The following is a 21,631-nucleotide window of genomic DNA, read 5'->3' on the forward strand; positions in this document are numbered from 1 at the left end:
AGTCAGCTATTTCTTGCTATCTCAGTGTGGGCTCTAGCAAGTTAATCACAGAGATGCACAGCCTCTTTCCTGCGGGCTCAGAAGCCTTGTCGGTCTCCTCACAATGTTGTGTCTGAGTCAAGCGACAGGCTGGACAAACAGATTGGCTGAAGCACGATAATGAGGCCTGCTCCTCTCCCGCCAAGAGGCCAGCCAGCCAAACCCACACATAAACAAAAATAAAAACTACTGCAATAATAGGCAATTAGCCTCTCACTGGTGAACTGCTGAGTTCCACTTCTCACTCTCCTCCTTCTTACTACAACTTTCCCTTTAATTTGACTTAGTGATGTGGTCCCGATTCCCAGTATCATGAAAACATACATTCTGGTGGTTGGTTTGAATGATTTCTAATATCCATAACTATCCAGGCTGCAACAACATGATCGACCACAGACTCAATAGGTCACCCTGTTATCTACTACAGCTTTCCTGCTCCTCATACGGACAGATAGGGATTGATTTAGCTATTTATCACAAACCAGACATCTATGAGAGCAGCGCTTGCCAGCACACTGTAACAATATCTGACTCAAACACACTGATGGAAGAATATGAGCTGTCCATATCAGACTGTATCCCATATCTCACTCAAAAAAAAATGGCCTTATTATTCATTCTTTCAACCTTGAAGGAAATGAGCAACAGGGGTGGTATTGGCAGGATTGAGTGTAACAACAGAGCACCAACTGCTGACTGATGTTACAAGCAGACAAAACTACTTTAATGTCACCAGAGACAAAAAAAAAACAAAAAACAATATCCCAGAATTACAAGAGTGCTCTGATACCATCTAGTGGTGACTTCTAGCACATACGCACAAACATAGACCTCGGAAAGCCAATGAACCTGACAAAAGGAAATCTTTTACAATTACAAGGACAAAAATCTGCTCATCCCTCTCACCCAACACACCACCTGTTCCAGCTGTTACCATCTCGGGGGGTGTCATAAATCACTGTCATCCAAGACAAACTGATACAAAAACTGAATTTCCTCCATAGCATTAAGGACACTGATGTCCTTAAGTGCACCCCACACATACATTCCCTTCTTAAGCAAACTGCAGTGTAACTGTTGACTTGTGTATGCTGTATCTGATATGTTGTCAGATTATAGTAAATGGTATACAGTATTTTTGTATGTGCAGTCATGCTGTTACATATACCGGTAAACTGATTCCACCTGCTTAGGTAATTAAGTTGAACTGAGTCAGACATTTAGCCTCTTGATCAACTGAATTCCAGTGTACTGCTTTGGTTTAGGTAAGTTCACTAGTATAATTAAGAGCCATGAAGGCCCTAGCATATTCTCAGTTTAATTCCAGAAGGGCTGCATTTTTTGCATGTCAGTGTGAGTGGCAGGTATAGACAAAACTGACACCTATCTTTTGACAAAGAACACCATCTACTGGAAAACACAAGAAATACATTACGCGGAAAGCAATGATGCATGTGGGCAAGAGCTTTTCCAAGCTTTCCCCAGTGTGTAGGGGCGAAAGACGGATGTCACTTTAATGTAGCGTCAAATGAACATAATGTGACCTAACGTAGGTGGTGCCAAAATCTGTAACTTAATCAGTACTTTAACATGTTCCCGTATGGCAGCGATACATTTTCATTCAATACCAGGTAGATTTTGGTTCCTCTGTCAAGTAGCAAATAGTCTGTCAATAGTTTGTTATTGACAAATTTCATTAATAAGAATTGAATGAAGAGATATTTCATAAAATTCTTTATTCATAAACTTGATGCAAGTTTACAAATTACTTTACATGGTCAAAATCACCCTTGCAATGTTAAAAAAAAAAAAATGAAACCAAACCAAAGCATGCTAACAGTGCATAACTTTATAACCCGGCCAACGCAGTTAATGAAGCAAGGTAAAGAACCCAGAATCAGGCTAGTTCAGACCTCAGACCAATACGTCGCTCGCCAAAGCAGAGAAGGTTTTTGTTAGTCAGACAACTTGTGTTGGTGTGAGAGGAGCTGTTATTCAGTGCACAACAGACTTGAGTACACCCATTATTCCAAACGTCAGGTTAAAGATGCAGGCCTACAACTGCTCTGATGGCACACTAATCTGAACTGCTACTATTGTTGGGAATCCTGGCATGTTTTAAGGTAATCAAAGCAGGTAGGATGTCTTTTAAGTCCTTGTGTCTTGTATAGTATCTGACGTGGTTCAATTAACAATGCACAGGGAAAAATGATCCTGTGCACTGATGTAGGAAACCACAAGTAAACAAGTCATGAGAAAATGGATACATCTAGTCTTTTTTTTTTCTTTTTTTTTTCTTTTTTTTAAACCACCCGACCCAACCACTCATTGCCTTCAGTAGCTTGGGGAAAAACACCCATTGATATATTGACATGCAAAATACAGCAATATCAAAGAAACAGGGCAGATGTGTTCTGTACCCCTGATCAAGCGCAGGATAATCTGAGGGTGGGAGCAAATCTTTACTCCACATTATCTGATCATTCCAAAAACTTGCTTAGTAATTATTTTATCAACTTCAACGGCATTCAGAAAATCCAAGTGTGTGCAACTCAACAGCAAAACACACTGCAATGTGTACTGGTAAAACAGGGGCGTCATTTTAAAATGGCCCAAAAAAAATAAAATAAAAAAAGATCGACACATTTAAATCTTGCATTTCATGACGATATTCTGAAGCAATCCTTTGCAAAGTCGAGTGTGCAGTATGTATTCCTGAGTTTGCTTCTCCAGAGAATGCAGGGGTGGGCTCGACAATGTGACCAGAATGAAGTGACTAGTACCTTACCAATGGCATCACAACAGCTAACAACCATGCCAATGATCCATAGTCATGTTAAGATTTCGCTTGTGATGAAGAAAGGGAGGAGCAAGAAAGGAGGGTAACCTTTGTCACATCCAGCAAGTCTAAACAAACGTCAGACATGTACTGAACATGAAACAAGCTGTATGTTTTTACACCCATCTCTGCCTGTTTTGAAGATATTGGTGTTGTGACTGAGGTTAGTATTACTGAGGAAATTCTAAAATCAACTCAAAACGTGAGGAATGACTGTATGAATTAGCATAACTAAGCTTTCTATGCTGGTTTTCAGGACAACATACTCAAAACAATTCAAGTAACCACACAATAGAACACCCACAACAAACGTGTAACTGCATTAACTGGAATGCTCCACACAGTTTTCTGCATATTATTCACATTACATCAAAGACCCAGCACACTGAGGGGTACAGCAGTGCTGCGAGTGGTTATGAATAGTAACCAGAGAGGTGGGAATGGGAAGAGCTGGGTTCCTCCTGTGGCAAATTCTGAACAAATAATTTATCAAACCTGAACAAATAATCTGGAAACGGAAGAGACTCCAGTTGATCTTCCCAGGTGTGAATCCAGAAGGTATATGGTCAAGACTATTGCTGTGAATTTTTTAACTCTGGCTGCATTTTTACAAACAGCCACGAGGTCAAGGAAAAGTCAGAAGGTAAAAGGTCACTTTTTTTTTTCCAGACTGCAGGATTGGCAAAGTGGTCAGGATGTGAACCAGCTACAAGAACTAAGCAGGTGACTACACTGTTAAGCTGTTAAGACTAATTTTCTTCAGTACAACAAAACTCCACAAGACTGTGTCTTCACTGCATAGCCTTACTGAGGTTCATCCGGTTTGAGTGATTAGATATGAATAGCCAAACCTCTGGAATGCCAGAAACAGCTGTGTCTATGCCATTGTTGTTACGTCCATTGTGGTGAAGAGGTGCCATCAAATAAGGGGAATGGAACTGTCATTGTTTCCAATAACATGAAGATTACAAATCAATATTTAAAAAAAAAAAAAAAAAAAAAAAAAGAACAAAACTGCAGTAGTCATTAAGCTTACATAAGAACACGGTGTACTTTTGTTTCCTTCTGCAAGAGCATCCATGAAGCAACTTTTCTTTAGTCTAAATGGGTCTTGAGAAGTTGCAGTGCCCCTGCAGTTAATAGTCAGGGGTATATGGTAATACAGTCTCTGCCCAGCCAAAGACCCAGACAAGGTTACATTATAAACAATTAAATCCTTTTGCAGAAATACAAATTTACATGTTTACATGTGGAGTTAAAATCAACTACATTACAGTGTGATCCAATCCAAACACACCCCTGCTTTGCCTGGTCATGTTTCTTGTGTTGCCAGCCTAGCCACACACCAAACCTCTCCTGCAGGGAGTGGTCCAGCTGCTGGTTGTGATGATGACAGTGGTCGTCAACTTTAGAGCTCAGCGGGATGCTGTTCTTCATTATGGGCTGTCCCACCCAGGCTGCAAAAAGTCTCTTCATCTTCCTCCCCACCTCAGGGCTTCAAGCTTTAAAAGATAAAGAGGTTTGAAAGCAAGCTAGCCTCAGAAGCATGTTATTCCAGAGGAGGGAACTTGGCATTACAAAGATAATACATGAGCACAATATTACAGAGGCCGTCCGTGGAGAGAAAAGGCGGTGGTTCTTTTCCACCACCAGCATCTAGTGTCCTTCCCAGCCACCAGTGCATCATATCAGGGAATGCCGCATGCCATTCTCAGATCCAGTCTGTGGTCAGAGAGGCACTGTCCGGCGACTGGAGCATCAGACTGCCACTGCTGGAGGATAAAGCCATGCCGCACCTTTCAACTCGCAGCCAGCAAGTAACCTTGGCATGCTCAACGCCAAAACCAAAGGGTGAGTTTGCGCGCTATTTAGTCCACTGTTTTCCTGGAGTTCAGAACGAATGTCGCAATGGAAAAATTAGATTGTATCAGACAACAGATGCACAGAGAGATAAATATCCAGGGGAGAGGACATCCTTGCGAGTAGCTGATGAACTTGGATGTAAATTTCAGGTGGGGGTGTGTGTGTGAGTGTCTGTGTGTTTATGTGCTAGTTTCTGGGTTGTCGCTGGATGAGGAATTTGGTTTGGAGTTCAAACTCTCATGTAGAGAACAAAATGGTTTGCAGGATAAAAAAAAACAAAAAAACATATTGGTCGCAAGAAAAAGAAAAAAAAATCTAAGACATGTGGTCCCAGTGCAGGAAAGGCAATAGTCTGTTTTAGCCATCTTCCTTAGGGGGTGTGTACCAGCCTAAGGGAAAAAGCACAACAACAGATAATGACTATACAGTAAAAAAATACAAATAAGACAATACAAATACAAGAAATAAAAACAATCACCAAATCTCTACCTCCAATAGTATCAGGGTTACATGCAGATGATTTTTGCCTCATTGGCATGCATCTGCATTTCCAACCTTGTCTGGTTAGTGCAAGAACCAAAAGTAGCAAGCTTAAAAAGTGTTCAGTGGTTAGACCTAGGGCAGATATGGTCCAGAATTTTAACAAAGTTCAGCAGGGCTTTCAGTTCTCAACTCTTAAAATCTACTGTGATTAAATATAGCTCAACGTTGCCTGATGGAGTAAAAGTCATTTACATATTTTCACCTGGCCTGTTTCTAAATGCAGTGTGTGTTTTCACAAAGGTCAAGGACAACAGAAAAGCTGCATGAATGGTCATCTTTGAGCAACTGACTTACCTGTGCGTTTTCTCCAATAAAACTTGTTTAACTTTAAAATGTGAATGTTGATGTTTTTCTTTATTGATTTTATTGTCAATTTCATGTTGAACTACATATCAGACTCCAATAAGACAGCAACTGTTTGCCCCCTGTTGGGTCACTAAGATCCTTAACGTTAGGTGTAAAGAATGGTAAATATCAGCTATGGGAGATATGAAATGGTGCCGTCAGTAACAGACTTTAACAGAGTCATGGTGACAGCACAGCCAAAGTGACAGTTACTGTTTAAGTATAAATTCAGAGCAAATTAATTTGTTTTTCATTTTACCGTTATCTACATCCTTCCTAATATGAATCCCTAAAACCACTATATACAAAACATAAATGTTGTCCATGTTTGGTACATACACAACAGTCCATGCACTAGTTTTCCTCAGCTTTGATCCATGGGATGGATTTGGTTTCAGTAAACAAGGTCAGTAATGCACTCTGTACGAAACTGGAGACAAAAACACTCACCGTTCTTTTCATGGATCTGAACCAGGGATTTGTAGGACTGCTGTGCTCTGGCGAGATTGTACTGGTTCTGCATTAAAAGATGAAAATTAAGTCAACCTTACAGTGTGCATAGGGTTTATGATGACAGTACAGAACAGGAAACAGCAATGACAGCTCTTTTCTACAAGCAAAAAAAATGTATCACACCATCTCCACTTTCAAGAACAAAATGCTGTGTATGGTGCAGGATAATGAACACACATTCCTCTCTTGTTTGACCATTCATACCAGACTTCTGTCAGACACATCTGGTCATCAACATTCACATAAGACCTGGCTCTGCAGACACCACAGACATTCACAGGACTTTGTACAAATCTATATGATAGAGGCTGACTTCATTAAGACTGTAGCAATGCTTATAGTGTCATACCTGACTTTTCAGATAGATGTCCAAATTCATCAATTGCACAATGCCCTCTAGTTCTGGACTATCTTAGGTAGGACTAATCTGCTATGAATTCTGCAAGTTTTTTTTTTCAAACTAAAAAAAAAAGAAGTCTTGCCACTTAAACCACTCAGCTCCCTTCACTACAGCAGAACATGTTTGACTTCTGGAAGAATTCAAAAGTTACAAGCACATCCAGAAAAATACAATCTCAGTGTTGTGCATATCTGTAGCAGAGCTGCAGACTGGCTTCTTGATGTGGCAGAGCTCAGTACTTCTGCTAACTCATCAGTCAGGCTCAGGATATTTTCCCTGGGCAAGCAAAAAAATGAATCACAATGTTCACACAGGTACATGTATGTAATGTATATTTCCAACATGTTTACTGTAATCTCTCAAAACTCTTGTTCCTATTTGCTCGCCCCATCACTGTGAGCAAACCATAAATAATGAGCCATGGTTTTCCTCTTTTTGCAGGTGTCACTGCCTGTTACCATGGAAACATGGCTTCTAGTTTTGACTAACTTTTTAAGCTTAGAGTATTCAGTCTTTATTTTTGTGATGGTGTATAACTGGCTTTAGACTAATCTCAGTACAAATTTAAGATCGGTCTAACACCACAGACCAGAATAAAGTCCATTTGTGAAAGCTGCTTTAAGAAGCTGAATAATATAGTTTATGGCCAAAACAGCTCAAAGTTGCATACGATATTTGCAGTAAGGACTTTTCTACACAGGAGGCATTTTGGCACATTTTCCAGTCATCCTTCTCACAGGTCTGAAACACTCATTTAAAAAAAACAAAACAAATCAACCGTCGTCTGCACAGTCCACATAAAGGATCACTTTTCACTTGTGCTTAATACATTCAAACTTGCACTAAAATTTTTACGCATCAAGCCTGTTTTTTTACATTTAAAATGATTATCTTGACAGTGGTTGTGTGTCAGGCTTAAACATTGTAAACAAGGGTGACCTACACCCAGCACTGTACCTGAATGCATCCTCTGTAGACACAAAAGTAACTAAATCTGCTCTACTTACATGCTGCTTTTGCTATCAACCTGTGTATTACTATAGCATTTCTATAGTGACCGTATGGTAACTCGTAACTGGTTTTTAAAGAAGCCCCTGTTCACCCTATCATACTAAAGTAAAGTGGTGTCAGATTAAGTGCTTAACCCTGGTTGAGACACCAGGTTGTGTAACATGTGTTGACCTACTCACACTGTCAACAAACACTTGTTTATCCCAGATCACTGTGTGAATCTGAAAGTGTATTGAGGGGTAAAGGTCATCAAATAGTCTTCATGAATGCATTTTTTCCAGTGCTGGTGAAGCTTGAACACAATTTACAAAGTTCTTTCCTTAAAAAAACCCCACACAATCTCAAAGCAAGCGTTTTCACCTCTAGCATAATGCAGACACCTTACTCCTGTTAGGCCTTTATTGACAACTGTTCGGCATCCACTTTTAAGACGAATCGGTTAACAACTAAAAATACTCGTTTCTCCCTTATACATGCTCACATGTTCATTGCAATACTAACATTATGCAATAAGAGAATTTAAAAAGCTATGATCTGTTTTCTTTTGGTTCTCCAAGTGAAAATAATTTTCACAGCTGTTGTGTCAGCTGATTAAAATACAATCATGCAGAGGTTTTATCATAAGAATAAAAAAAAATGTAAGTTGTCCAGACAAACTTCATCACAGTTGCACATTATGCTTAGACAAGATTTATCAGATTGGGAAAGGATGAAAAGTAAAATATACAAGTGAGAAACAGCAAAAATTTCAGTCTACACCAAAACATATGACACAGCAAAGTAGAATGTGTATCTATGAGACCAAGCTTCTGAGAGGGACTCCCATGTTTCTTTCATACTTAACTTAGTAAACTCTGCATAAAGCCTGTAGCCAGAAAACATAACAAGTACAAGTGACAGCAACTGCAAACTGCAGCACAAAAAGATAAGCATCTACCTTGGCCGCCCCAGTAGTGACACGATGGACCTCCCACCCCACTTGGATTAAAATAAAAAAAACACACAGCCAGCTTTGGCTGCAGAAACAGGAGGCTGTCACACATCACAACACGCCACCACTAAGAGCCAGGAAACCAGGCCTCTGTGTCAAAGCACTGGCATCATGGTCCACATCATTCATTACATGAGGTCAACATTATCACAGGATATTTCCTGACTTGAAATTAAACCTCTTGTGCTTCCTCACTTACTTTATTGGCTCCAAACTGCACTCTGGCTTTTCCTTTGACTAAAGTGGCATTGATCTGCATGATGACAGACTCAATGGAATAGGCACTGCTCCAACCCTGCAATCAGGAACCGCAGTGTCAGTAAAAGTAGGTTTTAAAAATGTAAAACAGATGCAAATACCATCCAAAGTAATATTTAATATCATGCAGCTCAGATTTACATTAAATTAAAGCATTGGATACATTTGACATACCTGTTTGGTGAGAAGTTCCATGCACAGGGCACCTCCTCCAAGAACATAACTAAAGCAAGAAAGAAGTAGACAGCTTTTAATCTAAGTTTGTTTACAAACTCAACCCTGACCTCAATAGATTATGGAGATGGAAGAAACTGAGACGTGTACCAGCTAAATGAACTCACCCTCCAGAAAGCACAGGCGAAACTACCCGGACAAAGGGTGGATCAAAGGGGAAATTATCCTGTAGCGATGAACAGCAAAAATGGTTAATTTACAAACTTCAAAGACTTCTGAATGGTGTTTCATTTTCATGAAGGCAAAAGTCAATTTCACTCACTTTATATGAGAAGTTTAGTAAAATGTAATCCATTCCTTCCTTTTCCTTTAGGACTTGTAAATCACTGTGTAAGGGGCTGTCTGGATCCACCCTGTTGGTCATCAAATTATGCAGTCAGCTTGTGTTTAAAGTGAGATTCGAAAAGAGAAAATAACACATGACACAAAATCCCAAAGTTACTCACGTCCTTAGTTTGACATGCCATTCATACAGGCTGTCGTTAACAAGCTCAACTGAGTAGATGCCTGCAAAAGAAATTGATTAATTATGACCATGCAGAATCCGAGGTCTAATAACAGCTGTAATGATTTAATCTCCACTTTCATTCTATAAACTACAAGGTAATGCAGTGAGGCAAACACTCATCGGATAATTCAGCTACAAATATCTGAAGCCTTGTTCAAAGGTGCTTGGAATGTGTACAAAATAAAACAAAATGGATCTCTGACTAATTATTTAAAAAATGGTTTATGCTTAATTTTTCAAAGAGTAACATTTTTTCTGTGGAAAGCATATCAATGTGGCTTATAGCCATTACTAAAGCATACATGAGTCCTTTGCACAAAAGTAAACAGTGTAGTAGCTTACGGTAGTTGACCTCAGGATAAGTTATAAAGAGTTGGCTGTCTTCTGAATCCTGCTAAACTAAACTAGTTCTCAAATGCTTTCTTTTGATCATGTATACCTCAAATCACCATGCTTGATGTCCACCATCACATCACATCACAAGGATAGAAATGATGATTATTGTGAGTGTGGGTTTGTGCTGGTGCATTTCTGGGTTGAGATTTTTTTTGTTGTTGTTTTTGAAGTGCTTTTTTTTGCAGATTTGCAACAAAGAGCAGACCTTTGTGTGGTGTGCATACCTGTCTTGTAACTCTGAGACCTGTAGATCTCTCTAAGCTCCTTCATCAGGCGGTCAGAGGCTTGCACTGAACCAGACACAGCTCCCTGCAAAATACAAAACAACTGTAACAGTAAAGACAAAGCACACAGCCCTTTGTAATTCGCCATGAGGGCAAACCTGTCATTTGCACTTAATGTGGGCCAACATCAAAGAGAGAGCTTTATCCTGCTAGACGTCAATATTTATATCTCTACACCCCCTGAAATAATGTTTCACTGATCCTCAAAATATGAATAAAAAAATGTAACATAGGCCATTGAAGCATGCCTTAGTGGTTCTATAGTTAGGGTATAATTGTATTTTTGCATTTTTGACACATTTCAGATACAAAGACAGCCATTGAACAGGATGATGAGCAAGCAGAAAGACCTTCCCAGAAGAAAAACAAATCTTTTCAGAAGTTTTTGCTGCCTTGAAGGGCAGATGCTAAGAGAAACCTGATGATACTGCATAGAAGCACATTTAAAAAAAGGACACATTCCCCACTGTCAGATAAATGTATGAATTGTCTCATCACTGTCTTCTTTCTTAACTTTCTTTTTAAAAACCTTTGCACATTTGTCTTTCACAAAAGTAAGCAATAGTGACAATATGAATAGCTGAGCATATAAAAATTTTATGTACATCAAATGTAGGATTCACAACATCTACCAAGGTGTGAAGTTTGGTCCTAGATCAAAGATGTCATCAACCATAAGTACTATAAAATACAGTATAAGTACTTCACTGAACAAACACTTACATTCAAGTGATCCTGCCTCTGGTTCTTTCGGATCTTCTCAAGGATGGCCAGATTCTCCTTCTCAATCCCATCGTCCTCTGATTTTTTCCCATCCACAGGCTCCTCCTCTTTCATTTCATAGTGGTCCAGATCCTCTATGTCCTGTTTGTTTGTGTTTGATATTTTAAATCATATCTGGTTCTCAAGAAATACATGCAACTTAAAAAAGAGCTCAGCGATCAAAGCCAGTGCCAAGTAAAAAGATCTAAATGAACTTGCTTGTTCACTAGAATCACAATGTAACAAGAATTATATTAGTGTTTGATTCAAGGGGAAACTATCATAATCAAACAAAACCCACTGTCAGTAATAATGCAAATGTATATAATGAAGATAAAGAGAAGCAAAACAAAAAAGAAAATGTTGCCATTCTTATTAAATGTTATAATTACCCAAGCTACCTACCATAATGGAAAATTGGAAGAGGCTTAACGTGTCTTATTTAAAGCATGTGTGACTAAGATGGAAAAAAATACACTTTTCACTGAGCACAGCACCACAAGAGCGATACATGAGGTGTGTAGAGCAAAGATGATGACTTACTTCTCCCATCTCCTCCTCCTCCTCTTCTTCAGATGTGACCTCTTCTGTCCCATGCTATAAACACACACACCACAGACAAAGTATTATTGGCTGGGCTAACTGGTCTTTTTATTTTACAAAAAACACCTTTAACTGTCTGTGAAACAGGAGGCCATTGATAAGCTTAGACAAAAAAGTCCTATAAATCACCAAGGCCCTTTTAATGTAAGCTAATATTTCATTACTAGGCACAAGTGGTTTGGAAGTGCATAATAAAACATCCTAATTGAAGCATGCAAGTTCCTTAAATGTAATCAAATACTGGCTGTATCATGCCATAGGGAGGTATTTGACAAGAACAAACTAGGCAGCCTTGCCTTTCGGTCTTGTCCCACGGGGCCTGCGGGCAGGGGCTGGTCCAGCATCTCAACATCAGGATGTTGGGGAAGGTTGTACAACCGACAAAGGTCACAAATAAGTTTCTTCAACTGCTGCAAAAGCTAGAAAAGACAAACCACAAAAAAGAGGGGATATAGAGTTAGATAAACCATTGAAGATCGCAAATTCAGTGACATAGCAACGCCACATGGCAGACATGTGACAGACATGACATAAATGCCAGCACAAACATATGTGGGTGAGCTTCACTAAAGTGTGATGATGTTGTGAATATCACAAGTTCTTGAACACAGAATTTGTGATTCATGATTGTGTAAGACAAAAGACAGTAAAATGTTTACATCATTCAGAAAGCAGTGTGTTGTAGGGCATTATAACTGTCACTGTAAAGTAAAGCCCAGCACTCTGTAAGTTGTAGCAATAAAGTTTGGGCTAACTACTAACATATGACTTCAAAGTTAAGACTTCAACATAAAACATTTACTGTAATAGCACTGCAGATATGTGCAGGAAGAATAAAATTGTTTGTGCCCATATAAAAAGAGCAGCCATCAGCTAGTGTGTGCTGCCTTTGCAAATTTGGTGCAATTCAAACCCAGGCTACCACAAAAACATCTGTGCAACAGTAAGACAATGGATCGATCTTATCTATCCACAGGAAGGCAAGGTCTGTCCTTTACCTAAAAGACAACACTAACAATGTTGTACTCTTTATCTGGCTGTCGACTCTGTAGCTATGGTACAAACAAAAAAAACTTCTGTCCAAAAAACTGACAGCACTTCTATAAAAAGCATATTTTGTGTCCTACAAACAGAGCAAGCAGCTTGAATAAGTAGGCTAACTAAGCTCAGGATGTCACCACATGCATAGGATTACATAAGGGGCTGCTTGTCACAGACATTTTGACCTCAAAGGTTGTACTGATGATCTAATGATACAGCCATTTGGCCTACTGAAAACCTGCCTATCTGTACTTGCCAGTTAGACATGTTTATCACATTCCCTAAGTAGAAAGTCGCACACATTTATGCAGCACATGCAAGCTTATATTTATGTTTGAAAGGCCATATGAATATGCTCAGTGTTAAATCCTGTGAATGTAATAATAAGATGGCAAAAACTGTCAGTGAACTCTCTCTTTACCTAAGCCAACATTGCAAAATTCTTGCAAGAATGAAGCAAAGCCTGTTTGAGGACAACAACTTGTGCAGTCTAAAATACTGACATAAAAATCCAATACCAAGTGCAGCCTGTATTCATCACATCTATATAATAACCAGCATATTAAATAAGTCTCAAATAAAGGAGGAGTGCAAAAAGATTATTTAGCACCACAATTATCTGCCCCTTCTGATGAGGCTCATCACAGCAGGCTGCCATTATGTCACAATAATGCACAGAAAATGCTCCTGCTGGGAGGCAGCCTGGTCAATACTTGTTTAGCCAAGAAACTCAATTCAACTTAAAATAAATTAAGGGTAGTCTTTTCATCCAGTCACATGCCATATACCTCTGATATACAATGAAAGAATTTTGGCTGAGGCTACCTTTGACTCTGTTTTAACAAATCAGAATACCTTGAGAATGAGTCAGCTGGGCATTGAAATGCCCTGCTCAGTGTTCATTTATGTTAACTTGAGGCAAACTGCTGCATCACAAGATAATCTGTGTTTTGTAGTGAGCATTCACAGTATGGGTTCAACAAAACCTACTGTGTGTGTGTGTGTGTGTGTGTGTGTGTGTGTGTGTGTGTGTGTGTGTGTTATGGCAACATTTTGGATGGCAGACAAACTGCACAAAGATTAATAAAATTGTAAGCATATCCTCACATAGTATACAGAAATTGTTAAGTTTTCCTTAGTGATAAATAGTGAAACAAGCGAATCGGGATAAATACCAGAGTACTGCCTTTTCTCACATCTTCCAACCTCTCCAAAACTTGCGCCAAGCTCGGGTCATCAGAGTCCACAAACCATATTGGCGGCGTAGATGGATAAGATTCCTGAAGACAGTGAAACACAACAAAAAGGAGACGGTCACAACAGCACAGTTGACATGTTTACCTGCTTGCGTGTCGCAAGGTTAAATACAGTCGGTAAATAACGTAGAATTTGGGTTGACGACATTAGCATTCAGAGTGTAGCGATAGCTAACAGCCGGGGTTGCTTATCAGCACTGTTTAATGTCAGACTGTCCAAACAACAACCCAGCTACCAAGACTGGGTAGCTATTAGAGACTCTAATAAAACTACGCAGAAACCTGTCCCGCATAGCATCAGATTGTACCGTTGTGGAGGTAGCCTTCTACCTGGCTAGCAAGTTAACCAGCTAACTTTAGCTCGCTAATGACCAACGAGGGAAGTGTATAAATCCTGACACTTGTGTTGCTGTCCACTTACCGTTATGTTACAGTGGATAATTAATAGCTTTTCCCCAGTTACATTAAACTGGCAGCTCAGCTCGTCAGGCTTCCAGTCAATGATCCTGAAGCGTTCGTGGTTTGGATCAAAAATGGACTCCAAAAACTTCAGTTCGGCCTTCAGCCCCGACACCGACATCTTCCATGCATCTCCGGCTGGGCCGCTGGGGAGGGGGAGAAGTCGGGACTTAGCCTTTAGCTAGCTAAAGCCACGATGCAAAATTCTATACAAAATTTGCTACAAAGTGGCAAAGACGGACTGCCCCTGTAGATATAGCTGGATACCCAGTGTCAGGTATAAACAGCGTCCGGGCAAATTTCAGCGCGACCGGACAGATTTGCTATTGAAGTAGCTAACGTTAGCTAGCTTTCAGTTAGCATTTGAAAACAGCGCAGTGCTTGGCAAGATGCTAGCGAGCGAGTTAGCGAGCCAGTCCGTTGTTGTTGTCTCTCCGTCTATTGTTGTTGTCTGCCTATCATAACAACATTTTAAGGCTCTCGCGGTGTCCCGTGACCGTCTCCTCACAGTCCCTTCGGACAGTTCCTTATTATTTACTTAACCGGGAAACAATCATACAGTTTCCACGATCGGAACTTATATCCCGCTGTAGGGACAGTGCTTTTCATCCCGGTGTACAACTGTAGCTGGCCTCTTGTGGGGTTTAAAGATGGCGTTCTGCAATCTCCCCGCTCCCGCAGAATCCCAGCATTCAGCGCGTTCTCAATTTATTTCAGGGTGGGAAAATAACAGAAAGTTTACAACACTGGCTCGTTTAGTCAAACATTTGTTGCAGGACAGAAGCTTCATTGTAATTTCGATTTGTTCGTAAGGCAAAAGGAACCAGTTTCCTTCTTAAGGTAATGCATACCAGAGTAAAACTCGTGCATTCAACTTAGAATTAGTGCATCATTTACTTTGGTGCCACCAAATTGCCTTAAATTATTTACTTTATTTTTCCGATTAAAATCTGTTTGATGCACTGTCAATGAGGAAGCTGGGCTGTGCATCATTTTATGACTTGGCATAATTATTAAATTAAATATCTTTTTAAGATTTGTTATTGTCCAAAAAAAATAGGCTGTTGTAAATGACTTATTGGCTTTGTTAAACAATTTGAGCAATTTAGCATTTTAGTGCGCATCAGTATGGCCTACTCAATATTCTTGTTGACTTGTATTAATTTTCAGTGAAAAAGTCTTATTAGAGTTCTCTGGGCTGAATGAGGCATAATTCCAACCCATTTTGATCTAAATTCTGATTTGCATGTTCTTTCTCCAGTGTCTTTAACATATTAGTCACAGGAATTGTGCCTGCACCAGTTTGTTTTCAACAGGCTACCTGGACACCTTAACAGGTTATTAAAAAGAAGAATCTGTGTAACTGTACTTACTGCACATGAAGGTTATTATTCACAATCTGCCCCTCCCTCTCTCTCTATGTGTGTGTACATCCTGGTGTTTTATCTAACTGATAAGGATAGATCACAATTTATAGAGGACTTTTGTAAAATATTGCATCCTAATGAGCACAGAATATGTCTATGATAATACAATACAATAAAATATAGACCATAGATATGTATTTTAATGACTGCTCAGGCTAAATGTCACTTTCCCACTGCCTTATGCATACGGGGTTGTAAAATAAAATCTACTCTGCTCACAAGTATTTAGGAAAATAGTCTGCTGTAGTCCATATGCTGTGTATGCGCTACCTTTCTCTAATAGAAACATTTGATGCGGTGCATTTGTGCATCAGATCCTCTCTGTAGTAGTACCTCATGCCCACCAGGGGGTAGTGTTGCCTTAACATCTGAACAACAAGGGTTAGGTTTAGGGCAGGGTAAGCTTAAAACACACTGTAGACGGTCACGCTTTCCACAAACTGGTTATTGTATTTTGGGTTACAGGGACATCTATTCTGTTTATATTCATGCATTGTTTGTATTTATGTATTCCATTATTTTTGATGGCTGAACAAATGGCAATACTGTGTCTATAGATGATTTTTAAGTTTGCCTCAAAGCTACTTTTTGATGTCAAATTAAAACCTGGAAATATTGTGACTTTCACATTGACAGCCAGACAGGTTCAATACTAGAGAGACAGCGCATAGTCTTCAAGAAGCAGTACTTTTAGTCCTTGAATTCAATTACACAGATTGGGTGGGTTTCAGGGAGAACACCAAACCTTAAAGGCAAACTTTAAAAGCCATTTCCTTTGTGAGTAAGTCTGTTATCAGAAGAGATTTGGGAGCAGTTGACTGGCCCAAAATAGTGCTGTCCTGTCATCTCCAATTATCCTATCATTAGCTCCGCCTTTCAACAGGGATAACCTTTCTTTTATTTGGTCTTCTCCAAATTAGTATTCCATGATGCTCTATGGAGGACACAGGCAACTCACTCAAACATACTGGCAGTAGTTCAGTGCTTTGTGTCTAATTTAGTCATATGTTATACCTCAAACCTGTCATGCTTCTGACATTTAATGGACTGAGCAGATGACTGCAAATCACCCTTATATGTATGTATGCTGAATATGTCAGCTACAGTAGTTTCAGTTCTTGAGCCGTCTTTCAGTTCAAGGTTTCATTGTTTGGGAACAATATATTGATTTCCCATTTTAAAGGCCCATACACTAACAAGGTGGGGTTGGTTGACCATCTGGTCCAAACCTGACCAGGAATTGAACCATGACTGCATTCTCATATGAACACAGTTCTGTCTCCTTACGCCCTAAGCCACTCCGCCAGCCATCCATTACAACCTCCATGTATGTGATCTGACAAATTTTTAGATTCACAGTGTAGAATATTGCAAGTGTGTGCAATAAACTCTAACAGTCTACCTGAACTCAGTGAAGTGAGGTCATGGGATTTGTTAATGTAATGGTTTCTCAGGAAAGGTCAAGGTTCCAGTCTAGCAAGCATTGTAATTCATTTTGAGGGGGATTTGGGCAGCAAGAATGGATGTGATGCTGCAAAATCAACAAGGGTGGATGTGGATAACATAAAGTGCGCCGAACCTTATTTTCTGACCCTACTCTTTGGGTTTTTGTTAGGTTATGCATCTGTATTAATGAGTGTGTGAGTGAGGGGTAGTGGCTGCCTCTGCATGTGCACCTCTGTGCATGTGTGTTGGTTTGTGCAGTGAGTATTGACATTCAGAAGTCAGGGTACTGGCCAGATCATATGATCATAGTAATTTATTCTGAGTTGGTTACAGAGGTTTGCAAATCATTAGTTCCCCATTCAAGTTATAGTAGCAGAGCCTACTTCCAGATATGTAGATAAACTGGTTGAACGGGTTGCAAAAAAAAAAAACCCACAATTCATTCAGTAGCAACAGAAGACGTAAAAAAATCTTGCACTGCATGTGAACAAGAGCTGAAAGTAACAATAAGCTTGGTGAGATCACTTCTTGATTAAAAGTCAGTCACACATTTTAACTAGGCTATCTCTGTTTAGGACTCATAAAGTTGGATTCTGTATCTGATAGACTTGGTTGGTAAGTATGAGGCGAGATGTCCCTTTACGTGTTGTGTTGTAAGGGTTACCTTCTCAATGTGTCACATACTTTCTGCTTTTCCACCTGGTCATCCTGCTTCATTTAACTGCCTGGCTAATTTTGAAGCTGCTGACCTGTGATACCCAGGTTGACTTTTCAGTAGCAGGTTAAATCAATGGTATCCATCCTTGTTGTTGTGTAATTACTCTGTATTGATAGCTTACTGAGGAGACTGTGTTGAGGGACTGTCCTCTATATGTGCCTATTGTCAGGATGTCATGTTATAGGGGATAACAGTTGTATAACATCTTGCTAAAAGCAATTAACCCACCATGCGAAACGTGTTGCATCCTTCCACAACAGACAGCTGCTAAGAGGTTTACTCCATGCTCTTATATTAGTTACAACAACATTTGTCCTTCTACTAAATGTTGACAAGCAATTAATAAAAAACACGATGCAGATGCATATTTGCAAAGGAAAGCGTCATCATATTTCATGTTGTTTTTCATATGCGTAAATTAGATAGCACTGCAAGGGAAAAGATATTGTTTATGGCTCCTTATTGATTGCACCTACAGTATCCGTTTCATTCATGAAGAGGACATGCAAATGAAGGGGAGGAAACAAACAACTGAGAAATTGATCGTTGACCTGAGTGTTAGAATTATGCTCCACATATTTTAGCCTGAGTGTATCTCAAACAATTTTGGCAGAGCATATCTTCAGAGATGTCACAAAGGCAGACATGAAGCTTGTCAAGGGTAAGAACAAACTACAAACAAACATTCTTTGGTTGAATCCTGATTGTCTTTTCAGCAGTGTTTTATGATTGAGCAGCTGACATGTAGTTTGTCACAGCGCGCCTGTGTACGCACTAATAAAGAGGCAGATTGCTGTTGTCCTCAGTGATTTATCCTGCCCCTCTGTCCTCCATTTGCACTAGACGAAAACTTAATTAAAACCCTGCCTTGTCTCCTCATTCCATCCCAGACAGCAAGAGCAAATCATTTCCCACCATTTACAACCTTTATTATTTCTTTATGAACAACCCCAGAGCTGGAGTCACAAGGGCCAACACGAGGGCTCTACATGGCTCCTTAAAATAATGTCCTTTTCAACTTGACCTTTAACCCCATTATAAGATGTAAACGTACAACTGCTAGCATGTTTTATTTTCATCATCCCATTTAGATACTCTCTTACAAATTGTAGTGTGTGAATAATTGGTAGCACAATCCTAATTAAACCTTTAAATGTCTTGCTTGTATATATACTGGGGGTACATGGAATTGATACAGAGGAAGTGGAACTAAATCAACTTAACCTCATTGTCCTGGTTTGTTCAGTGCTCTATGTCACAGAAAAGTCCACTGAGTATTGTGACAGCCAGTTCAGCTTATTAGTCCACTGAGAGTCTTTATCAACAGGACAACTGCTCATGATTTGCTCATGACTGGAAAAAAAAACAACAACTGCATCTAAGCCACAGCAGTGTTGAACCAATGTCTTGTGGGGATTTGGAGGTGTTTAGATGTTTAGCTTTGCATAGCTGAAGCCATCCCTCAACCGCCCACACTGCTGATTCACCACATACAGCAGGGCAGTTTGTCAGAGGAGACAGCACCATTCCCACCAAGGAGAAGCAATATTCACTCTTCTTCATGGGGAACAGTGAGCATATGAGCAGACACTTCACATCCAGGACACAGAGCCCTCATAGTGACTGTAGCATATGTCCTTTGCTTCATCCAACACAACTGACAGAGATGCTATTTCATTTACAGTGAATCTTTATCTCTCAGAACCAGGGCTGGACAGTATAGCCACCATAGGCTTAATTCGTGGTACAGCCTGTCTGTGAAATATCTCTTTTGTATGCTTTTAAATGTTTATGCTGCAAGGGGGGATGAAATGTCCAGTCCAATTTACTATAAGGTGAGAACTGTCCTTGAGACAAAAAGATTAAGGGGGCTAAATAAGAACTGTTCACCGCTGTATTTTAGTCTGTGCACGGTCCAATAAATGTTATTAATTTGAACTGCATTAAGTCCAGACAGTAGCAGATGTTTTTCACCTTGGGAAAATGTAAAAAGCGCTACATTTCTGTTTGGTGGTGCAATGACACTCTGTTCTTGTCTACTTCTTTGAGGAGCTGGAGTCACTGCAGTTTTTACAATATATGGCATTATATTATATATTATATGGCAATCAGTCTCTCTTAATAGACATCTATTAAAGACATCTATATGTAAAAAAATGTGATAATGTGTGTCGAATGGATGGCAGATTTATAATTTAAGAATTAAAAGGCGAGCTAAGAAGAAATAAACCATATTAAAATACAAATTTATCGAAATAAAATCCTTAACATATCACAGTCATCAGGGAGCAAAGCACAATGTCATCAGCTGCAGTCTTATCAGGCTGCTTTCTTTATGACAGGAGCGATGCAGGCGAGCAGCTTGGGAAATTGTCCCCCAGAGAACCTTTAGAGTTTTCAGTGAAACTTTCACAAGAACACTGCATCCAGAACACTGGGTAGAAAAGAAAATGAAATATTGATGAGACAGAAAGTAATGCACAAAGCTGAACACTAGAAATCATTGTGGGTCAAAAAGTTTAAGAGGTAATGTTGGTACATTAATGCTGGTGATTCCTTGTTGAGCCATAGACGCTATCTCCTGTGTGGCATCATTTTATTTTACTGTGGGTGCACATGAAAAAAAAGAAAGAAAGAAAGAAAGAAAGACAGACAGAAAGAAAGACAGAAAGAAAGAAAGAAAGAAAGAAAGAAAGAAAGAAAGAAAGAAAGAAATATTAGGTATACTATGTATATTATAGATAAGGTATACAGTGTATTATACTAATTGGTTTCATACACTTTTTACGCCAGTGTCTTGCAAAACATAATTACATTATAAAGGCACTTGTGAGTTCCACGGGTCTTAGTCGACTTAAGTGTTTCTCCAATGAGCCCACAGAGGGCCATTACTCTCAAATAGTACTGAATAAAGAGCAAATGTCACCTTCAACTGCAGTGGTATCGTTAGAAGTGTCTCAGCAGTCCTTTTACTTCATCAGTAAAAAAGTTAAATCTATGGAGTCTGGGTTCAAGGAGAAGTCTACAGGTGTGACACTTTGTATTCAAAAGCACATTAAATGAAAATGTAGGATGGTAATAGAAAAGTCACATCGATAAGCTACTGATGATTCAGTATTATCACATTTACAACACAGTCATTGTGGAACTGACATTACTTTCAATGGAGGAAAAACAAACAAATCATGCCAGCAAAGCTACAACAAACAAGAACAGTGACAAAATCAGCATCTACAACACTATCAATGTCAAAAATATAACACAGCCCATAAACAATGTTGAGCGCTGGTTTCATAGCTTGAGCTGAGGACAGAGATATGTTCACACCTGGCTTTTTCTATAATAAAACACCTATCCAGATTGAAGCCTTGATGAACATGAATGTGTTGTGTGGGAGGTTAAACAGGAACTTCACTGCAAAACAGTAATATTATGCAATGCAAAGATGCAAAGAAAAAAAATGTTTGATGACAATCCTAATATTTTGTAAAGTTGTGTGTTTTTCATAGGTTTTGCAGTGTAATGGATAAATGGACTGTGTTGTGCCAGTCTAATTGGATAAAGGTTATCTGTGGAGCATCACTGTTCAGTGGGATCTGTTGTTTCTCATATGGTCTAACCAAGTAAACTGCTGCCTAATCACATTTAAGCCAAAGTCTATTTACTTTCTGGGGCCCTGCTTCTCTGGCAAGAGG

At 39.4% G+C, this 21,631-nt stretch overlaps 1 protein-coding gene across 1 annotated transcript; it reads right to left on the bottom strand.

Moving 5' to 3' along the window:
- Positions 1–1,758: 1,758 nt before the first annotated feature.
- On the bottom strand, positions 1,759–14,977 carry LOC111218372 (ubiquitin-conjugating enzyme E2 Q2-like). The gene is made up of 13 exons (XM_022740650.1): positions 14,308–14,977; positions 13,806–13,910; positions 11,886–12,008; positions 11,530–11,583; positions 10,948–11,088; positions 10,165–10,249; positions 9,483–9,543; positions 9,299–9,389; positions 9,144–9,202; positions 8,977–9,025; positions 8,744–8,839; positions 6,080–6,146; positions 1,759–5,130 (listed from the first exon to the last, which is right to left on the bottom strand). Exons 1-13 carry the CDS (start codon positions 14,464–14,466, stop codon positions 5,099–5,101), a joined length of 1,122 nt encoding a protein of 373 aa, XP_022596371.1. The 5' UTR covers positions 14,467–14,977; the 3' UTR covers positions 1,759–5,098.
- Between the last annotated feature and the right edge of the window lie 6,654 nt (positions 14,978–21,631).

The sequence above is a fragment of the Seriola dumerili genome, unplaced genomic scaffold (assembly GCF_002260705.1).
Source record: "Seriola dumerili isolate Sdu_G_001 unplaced genomic scaffold, Sdu_1.0 BDQW01000003.1, whole genome shotgun sequence".
NCBI lineage: Eukaryota > Metazoa > Chordata > Actinopteri > Carangiformes > Carangidae > Seriola > Seriola dumerili.